Source organism: Alexandromys fortis, unplaced genomic scaffold, assembly GCF_014885135.2.
Source record: "Alexandromys fortis isolate MF-2015 unplaced genomic scaffold, M_Fortis_MF-2015_v1.1 scaffold_65, whole genome shotgun sequence".
Lineage (NCBI taxonomy): Eukaryota > Metazoa > Chordata > Mammalia > Rodentia > Cricetidae > Alexandromys > Alexandromys fortis.
The window spans coordinates 8,320,690-8,329,646 of record NW_026067986.1 but is presented as its reverse complement, the minus strand read 5'-3'; the positions used below and the strand labels follow the sequence as shown (position 1 = coordinate 8,329,646).

The 8,957-nt window shown below is 45.9% G+C and overlaps 2 protein-coding genes across 2 annotated transcripts; both read left to right on the top strand.

Moving 5' to 3' along the window:
• Window positions 1–1,336: 1,336 nt before the first annotated feature.
• Window positions 1,337–4,887, top strand: Asdurf (ASNSD1 upstream open reading frame). The gene is made up of 4 exons (XM_050159322.1): window positions 1,337–1,487; window positions 2,629–2,682; window positions 3,620–3,695; window positions 4,739–4,887. Exons 1-4 carry the CDS (start codon window positions 1,398–1,400, stop codon window positions 4,816–4,818), a joined length of 300 nt encoding a protein of 99 aa, XP_050015279.1. The 5' UTR covers window positions 1,337–1,397; the 3' UTR covers window positions 4,819–4,887.
• On the top strand, window positions 4,829–8,730 carry Asnsd1 (asparagine synthetase domain containing 1). Its single transcript, XM_050159321.1, has 3 exons — window positions 4,829–6,256; window positions 6,459–6,640; window positions 8,404–8,730. The coding sequence occupies exons 1-3, from the start codon at window positions 4,829–4,831 to the stop codon at window positions 8,684–8,686; spliced, it is 1,893 nt and encodes a 630-aa protein (XP_050015278.1). The 3' UTR covers window positions 8,687–8,730.
• The last annotated feature ends 227 nt before the right edge of the window (window positions 8,731–8,957 follow it).

The following is an 8,957-nucleotide window of genomic DNA, read 5'->3' as shown; positions in this document are numbered from 1 at the left end:
AAAAGGAAATACAGAGTTTAAAGTCTTTCGGAAGCTTCCTGGCTTTGTATTAATATATTTCTTCATTTCTAAAACAGTGTCACTTTGTTTTGTTCATAACCATATTGAATGTCTGTCCGGATTACAATCTTTTTGTCCTGTGTGAGTTTCTTGCCTGTCCTCTCAAATGAAATGCATTTTTTAGGTTATCTCAAACACAAGTCTACATGTGAAATCTCAAAGAATCACACTTCTATATGTACAAGAGAAAAGGTGTTGTGATCGTGTTTTAGATTTAATCCCAAAGTCCCTTATTCCTTATAAAGCACATAGGTGGGAAACTGGTCCCCACCAGAGTGGAGAACCTCTGCTCACTGATAAAGCAAACAAGTCATGGACCAGGGAAAGACCTTCCTGTGTCTGCCTGCTGAGTTTTGCGATTGCAAGTGTTTGATGCAGTAATCAGCTGGGTTGTCAGGGTAACTGTGGAAGGAACTGTCTACAGGGCTGATTTTGATTTCCAGCAAGAACACCCTTTCCTGTGGGTTCCTTTCCAGTTATTCCTATAATTTACAACTTTCCTTCTAATTCTTAAGAGGCGCAGTATTTTTATTATATACTTAGAAAATTTGTAAAAACTTCTATTTTTCAAGAAAGCAAAATTTATGAATGAAAATTACTGAAATAAATAAATTAAAAGGGCTCGGGGGTCTTTTGATTCATGTAATAGAAATACTTAAGCCTAGTTAAAAATGTCTTTAATTGAACTCAACTCTTTACCACATGCCTTTCGGTTTAAAACCCAGAAGCGCTGGAAAGCGCTCATCAATCTCTCTCGCCTATTTCTAGACTTGACTGGGAAGTTGTATGGAACAGAGCATCCAAAATTCACCCAAAATTCATCTAAAGCTATATATATATAGTTCATGTGGCAGTTTTAACCACAAGGAGTCAAAAGCCTTAAAGTCTAACTCTGTTCAGTCCTATCGCCAGCATTGTGTGCCTGAAATCAGCACTGCAGCTTCCTACCTTGTCTGTTATTTTTACTTCTATGGTCTATTTGGATGTGAGAGCGAGATGATGATTATGATTGTTGCTGTTGTTGTTGTTATAAAATAATAAAATAATAATAATTACTATTATTATTTACATAGGATTCGCTAGGGGACGTTATAGAAAATCCATAAACTCCACAACCAGGCAATTTTGTTGGCCTAAAACCAGTGCGCATGCGTACACCCTTTTACCGCCCATTCCACCCCACATCCCCACCCCTCCCGCGAGCGTCCTCGACTGCGCACGCGTCAAAGTGCAGACTCCGTTGGTTGAGGTGGCGGAAGGGGCGGGACTCACGGGAGCTCACGCTTCCGGTCAGCCCCTTCCGGCCGCGGTTCCCCGGTGTGCGGCGCGGCGTGGAGATGCCCGGCCGTGGGGTGCGCGCCGACGATTGCGCCGCGCCGGTGCCCGCGCCCACGGCGACTGCACACAGCAAGGCCCTGGGCAGCAAGGTGCGGCGGGTCTGGGGCTCCGGGACGCGGGCGGCGGGCCCCGCGGCTGTGCCTGCGCCTGTGGCGTCCCTGTAGACTTGCAGTCGTCTCTACATAGGACCCTAGGATTTTAATCTGCCTGCCTTTCTCCCGCTCTCGCTTCCTTCGGGATAGGGTTTTCATGTCGCTCAGGCCAGGCTCAAACTCTTCTTTGAGGGGAGCATGGCCTCATTCCATTGCCCAAGAGCCGAGATTTCAGGGGTGCACCGCCATGCAGAACCCTACCATTAACTTCCGATTACAGACAAAATCTTTAGACATGGTTAGTGGAGGGATGTGCGTACAGTCTTTTCAGGTGTTAAATGTGCTAAATTCTACATTCCTCCCCCCTCCCGCCCCTTGAATGTGGCCCTTATTCCCACGGTATCACAGTTTTCTTTGGTACCAGCTAAAGTGAGATGTTTGTATACCCGTCATTCCTAAAACACTGTAGAAGCAGACTTGAGGCTCCAGGAAGATGAGCGCCTGTGGCTTTTTAGTTCCTTACCGCAACTGTCACCTCTGGCGGTGTGGAGACGTAAGGGTTGCACACTGAAGAGGGTGTCTGTGAGTTTTCAAAATACTCTACCTCTTAATACTGTGTGTCGTGGCGTGTGATGCTGCCCAAGAGGCATTGCCTACTTAGGCTTCAACTGGTGATCAGCACAAGCCCAGCTTGAAGATCCGTCTTGGCCGTACAAAATAGAATAAGTGCGGAGGTGGAAAATGACATTTTCTCTCCGCAGGTAGGGCCGTCAGTGCCATTTATTTTTTTCTGAATGACTGATTGTCATCTACGCAAAGGGAGGAGCCCACATTCGTTTTCTTTCTCTTTGTTTTAATTTACAGCAAGACGTTATAAAACTAACTGGTACTAATTTTGGTAGACAGTGTCTCACTTAGGTTAAAGGTTTAAGCCCTGGGGTAGCTGGCTCCTGGCATGCCTAAGCCTTTCCTTCTCCAGCTGTTTGCCAAGGAGCCCCTCTGGGTGCTGTGGCCCCTGTATAGTATCTGTTTAGACAGGTGGTGGGTATATGTGTCAGCCCCTAGGCCCATTACTTAGAATATCCCTACTGAACATACTTTGGAAACTTCTACCTTAGCTTTTTCTTTGTTTTCATAGATTAAAGAGCAAAAAATCATTGTGGATGAACTCTCTAACCTGAAGAAGAATCGGGTAAGTTACTGCAGGAATCTGGACTAGTATACAGTATATTAAGATTAGGAGTTAGATCATTTATGCTACAGTTACAAAGTTCTGACGTACTGATTTCAAACCAAAAGTGTCCTGGTTTGTTTTTGTTTTTCATTTGTTCCTCTGTATATGCCAATGCATCTCAAAGTTGACAAAATTATTTCCCTATTACACTTCAGCAAAAATTGAATTATTTCCTTTTCCACAGAAAACTGTAATTTTCCAAATACTTAACCCATTTAATGCCCTTTCTACGACGTGTTCATCAGTCAGCTGCTGTTTCATGTGTGGTTTTTTCTGTGGAAAATTGCATCCCAAGTGAGGAAATGATTTTGAGCTCTCTCAGTCCTCTAGGGACTGACATTTTCAACACTTCTGATAGTGTCGTTTGTGGAATATTGGACGCCAAGGCAAATTAATACAGAACTTTGGGAGATCAGACTGGCAGGATGTCTAAACATTGTGGGAGACTTGACCTGGGGCTTCTTTCGGAGAAATTGATACATAGACAATTGGGAAACGCGTAGGCGTTTAATTGCGGTGGCAGCCGTCTGTATCTGTAACGGTGAAGAGACGGGCGAACGTCTGACGTTTGCGGGCGGCAGAGAACTCTAGCGCTGTTCCCGTGCGGTGATGTAAAGAACCTTCATTGATGAGCAGAGCTCTCCGTGCTGTACACGTGTAAGAGGAAACCATAGCCTGTGGCTGCGGTAGCTTTGTCATTGACGGGACAGGGGCAGGATGGCTTCGCTGTGCACACAGCCGTCTCTGGGTGGCAGAGCGTCAGTGACTTGGTATCTGTTCGTATCTGATAAATGACTGTTCTGAACATGCCTGAAGCTCAAGAGTAAGTGCTCATAGGGTTCTGTGGCGCCTCGCCGTGCGAATCGTGCCCTGATACTGTGACTTTCTTTTGCAGAAAGTGTACAGGCAGCAACAGAACAGCAACATATTCTTTCTTGACGATCGAGCAGACATGCTTTCTGAAAGCATAAGTGAGCGGTCTTCATTTTGGTTTTGTTCTCGGTGTTATGTGTGGAATGCTATAGAAAACCTCTTAGAGGCTTTTTGTGGGGATTCATAATGGTACCTCATCCCAACCCCATCTGCATGAGCGCATCTGGGCGTGTGTGTGATTACAGTGATCTGTTTCCGGTTAGCCTTCCAAAGATCTCTACAGTTTTGAAAAGACTCCTTAGCTGGGGTGGGACTGGGATTCTGACTGGCTGGACCGTGGGCCGGCAGCTGCTGTGAGTTCCCATTCATAGCAAGCCCGTGAGGTCTGAAGACACCTGTCACACTGCAGCAGAGCTCCCCGGTCTCCTGTCCTTGTGCTCCTTCTGTCCCCTTTCCTCTATGACCCCCAAGCCGTAGGGGTCAGGAGGGTGAGATGGAGGTCCAGAGTCCATTCATCTCCGCACGCACCAGGTGTGGTTCTTGTCTTACCTGCTGTCCACTGCCAAAAGAAACTTCTCTGAGGGAGGGTGAGACCTGAGCCACGGAGGAGCTGTTGACAGGTGAAGGCTGCCAGGGAGGAGAGTCAGTATCCTTAAGGATATGACTCCTGGTAGATTACCCACGTCCTAGTAGAAGGAGAGGGAGGGTAGGGGAGGAGGTGGGTATGATCAAACTATATCACAGATTTATGAAGTAAAAACATAACTTCAAGATGTATTTGCTGTATTTACCAAGTGAGATAGGCATGTAGTTTTTTTCATACTTTGACTAAAGTATAAAAAATCATTTTCTGATTTTTCATTTTCGGGGTGGGGGGAATACTTTGAGCCTGGAAGGTCTTGACAGATTTGAAAGTTGGATATGCAAAGTGCTTAGCCAAGTGCTTGGACCAAAATAAGCACTCAGTGAAAAGAAACCATTCCCAAATTCAGCACTGATTGTCCCTACGGCATTCTGAGTTGCTCCTGGCAATTGTACAAGGCATCTACTCATAGAATCTTGAGAAGTAGTCTATTTTGTCCATGAATTAATAGGTAAGCATTTCTGAACTTCAATCTTTTTTCTCACTCCCCCCCTACAGATACATTGGATGAGCTAATAAAAGAATACCAAGCCTTAGAAAACTCAGAGACGACCAAAGTCAAGACCCAGTCGCCCTGACTTCACAGCCATGTGTGGCATCTGCTGTTGTGTAGGCTTCTCTGTTGAGCACTTCAGTAAAGAGTTAAGAGAGGATTTGCTGTGCAGCCTTAGGCGACGGGGTCCCGATAGCAGCAAGCAGTTGTTTAAATCTAGTGTTAACTATCAGTGTTTGTTTTCCGGTCACGTCCTTCACTTGAGAGGTGCTTTGACTGCCCAGCCTGTGGAAGATGCGAGTGGTAACGTGTTCCTATGGAATGGGGAAGTTTTTAGTGGGGTGCAGGTTGAAGCAGAGGACAATGACACCCAGGTTATGAGCAGTAGCCTCTCTGCCTGTAAGACGGAGTCTGATATTCTGGCACTTTTCTCCAAAGTCCGAGGTCCTTGGTCTTTTATATACTACCAAGCGTCTAGCCATTGCTTATGGTTTGGTAGGGACTTCTTTGGCCGCCGTAGCTTGCTTTGGCATTTTAATAATCTGGGCAGGAGTTTCTGCCTCTCTTCAGTTGGAGCCCAGATATCTAGGCTTACAGACCAGTGGCAAGAAGTTCCAGCATCTGGAATTTTCCAAATTGATCTCAATTCTGCTGCTGTTTCCAGTAGTGTGACTTTAAAATTATATCCGTGGAAATACGTTTCTGAGCAGAATGTTATTGAAGAATGTGCTATCTACCCGACTTGGACTCCAGCAGAATTGCCGGCACTTGTATCGGTGGTAGCAAGTGAAGCCCAGCTGTATCTTCCAAAACCAATTGCTCCCTTAAATAAGATGCTGCCTCAAGCTCCCCTGGAAGCTCCCTGTAGAGACAGTTCCCGTGTTCCACATGCAAGAGAGACACTTGAGACATTTCTGACGGATGGACACACAAAAAAAGTTGTTCAGCAGTTCATTGATGTCCTGAGTGTTGCAGTCAAGAGACGTGTCTTGTGTTTAGCTAGGGAGGAAAACCCGGCATCAGAGGACGTTTTGCAAGCTTGTCATAAGAAAGCAAGCATTGCGATCCTCTTTTCTGGAGGTGTGGATTCCATGGTGCTCGCAGCCCTTGCAGACCGTCATGTTCCTTTAGATGAGCCGATTGATCTTCTGAATGTGGCTTTTGTGGGTAAACGAGAGACTGGGCCAGGTGTTCCTAACATCAAAACAAAACAGCAAAGCTGTCCCAAGACCCCGTCTGAAGAATTCTGTCAGGGTGCCGCTGAGGTGCCGGACCGAGTCGCAGGGAAAGCAGGACTCAAGGAACTGCAGGCTCTCAACCCTTCTCGGACATGGAATTTTGTTGAAATCAATGTTTCTCTTGAAGAGCTACAAAATCTAAGAAGAGCTCGGATATGTCACTTAGTTCAGCCCTTGGACACAGTTCTGGACGACAGCATTGGCTGTGCGGTCTGGTTTGCTGCTAGAGGAATCGGGTGCCTAGTGACCCAGGATGCTGCGAGATCTTACGAGAGCCCTGCAAAGGTGTGCGCTGGGATTTTTGCTCAGAGGGATTTCCGAGACCTAATTTTGACTCTTGAGCCTTTTAACATTTAAGGTTGTAAGACTATACTGCATTTTATCTATTCTTTTTAATACAATGTATATTACTTTTTTTAAAGTTGAACATTTATTTTATTTTTTCTTGTCCTCGGTCACATCTCTGGCTTTCTTCACTCTTCTGTAGGTGATTCTGACTGGTATGGGTGCGGACGAGCAGCTGGCAGGTTATTCCCGCCATCGTGTCCGCTTTCAGGCTCTCGGCCTCGAAGGACTGAATGAGGAGGTAGCCATGGAACTGGGCCGCATTGCCTCCAGAAACCTCGGTCGCGACGACAGAGTTATTGGTGACCATGGAAAGGAAGCAAGGTGAGTCACTCATTACTCCGATGCTTTGTAGTAGAAATACAAGGGAAGGCGTCCTACTCCTGTTCTGTGGAGAGTGCTCCCATCAGGACAGGAGCACTTGCACACGGTCTCGGCGGCTTTACCCTGTAAACAGTCGAGAGCAGAGCCAAAGGCGCCAGGGAGCCCTAGGAAGTCTGCACTCACGATAGAAGGTGGCTGAGTCATTCTTTCTAGGGCCATGATGAAAAACTACAGACGTGAAAACAGCATAGTGTATTTCCAAGTGGAGGCAGTTTTAAGGATTTTGTTTTGCCCCATAAACCCACCCTGACTTTGTCCTGCAGGGTTGTAGAATCTGGGTTTGTCCATGTAGGCAGTCTGCTGTGTGATCCATGGGGGTCCCAGGCCTGTATTTCTGTCCCTTGTGTGGTTTTTGAGCAGATTTAGTACTGTTTTAGATCGCCTAAAATCTTCACAGAGACCAAGGCAGTTTTGTGTGTGCTTTTGAAATCTTGGATTGTTTCTGCCTACAACCTACTTAGGATGTTAGGACACAGTGAAAAAGGAGTTTTCAACGCCAAGAGCACAGGTAGACGAGGCAGTCTGGGGAGCACAGCTGTGGAGCTCTGTGTTGATGGTGGTTCACGTTAACTGGCAGAGTCCAGAGACCATGGGTTTGAGACCAGCCTGGCTTACGTAGCAAGACCGTGTCTCAAAAGGAAAATGAATGGCACTGTGTTTAAATGAGTGGTTATTTTGTTAGAAGGATTCAGCAGGCAAGGAGGAGGAAGCCGTTTAAGCGTCATGAGAGCTGGAGGGCATCACAGTAGTTACCTCCCTTTGTCTGAGAATGTCTCTAGCCTTTATTTCATGCTTAGTCCTTTCCAGTGAAGCTCGCTTGCCTTTGCCCGGCTGTCCCTGTGTTGCCAGTCCTTGTCCAGATTAGATTGTCATAGCTGTTGTGTTTCTCAAGATTATATTTCAGATAGATAATTAGTACTGTTCTACAAAGTAAATAAACTCCCTTTGAAGAACGTGAGCGAGAGGGTCAGGAGTTGCAGAAAAGGAAGAGAGGAATTTAATCCATTATCATCAGGCAGATGAAGGAGTAGAGAATTTACTTTTTCTGATGGAACAGTTAATTCCAAAGGCCTTAGGATATTATTCCAGTGCTGCGCTCGGGTGGCGGTGTACGAAGAGCAGTTACGACAGTGAGTGCGGCAGAGCTGCTGTGTTCTGAGGATGGGCAGGGAAGATGGGGATGTGCTCGTAATGGAAACAAAACCCAGCTTCAGAGAAAATCCATGGTTTTGTGGGAAAGTGAGGAAGCAGAAAAGCAGAATGTTTCTGTTTTAAATGTAGTATTTGTTATGGATACCAATTTGTGGCCGCACAAGCAATTTAAGTGTAAATAAACAAAATTCTTACAGTTTTGTTTATTTACAGTGTAACAAGTCCAGGCTTTTGGAACCCTCTATGTTGGCTTCATGCCCCTAAAGTTCAGTTTCTGTAGACATGCTCAAACCAGACAGAAGGTATTTATGACCAAGCCATATACGGGGACAGCCACAAGGATACTCTGAAACAACTTGAAATTATTTCTTGATATCATAGACAGCTAGTTTACTTAGATTTTAGAATTCTTTATAACGCATATAAAATTGCCACGTTTTGAAACACCTTTTTAATGTGGTTGAATTTTATCTATTAAATTATATAATCACTAATAGACTTTTTTTAGTAGTGGTCACGCTCAATTTTTTTTTTTTTTAAATAAATTTTAGGTTTCCTTTCCTGGATGAGAACGTCGTGTCTTTCCTAAATTCCCTGCCGGTGTGGGAGAAGGCAGACCTGACTTTGCCCCGTGGGGTCGGTGAGAAGCTCATCTTACGCCTGGCAGCTGTGGAACTCGGTCTCACAGCCTCCGCCCTTCTGCCAAAGCGGGCCATGCAGTTTGGATGTAGAATTGCAAAACTGGAGAACGTTAACGAGAAGGCATCTGATAAATGTGGAAGACTCCAGATCCTACCGCAGCAAACCTCTCAGGAAGATTGTGTCACCCCGTGATTCCACCGTGTGACAGTCACCACCAATAAACAGCTGCTGCCTCACGGGTGGGGTGTCGTGCTTTCCTAGTGCGTTGTGGGAATTCTTACTTTCCCCATCAAGGCTCCTTTAGATGAGACACATGGGGTGAGTCAGGCAGGGTTCCCCAGATGGCCTCAGCACTGGGGTTGTTACCGGAAGCCCAGATATGTACAGGATTAGAGCTGGCCTTCGGGGAAGTTTCACCTGAGAAGCGGGTGAAGTGGGCTGCAGCTGAAGCTCCGCCCAGCCT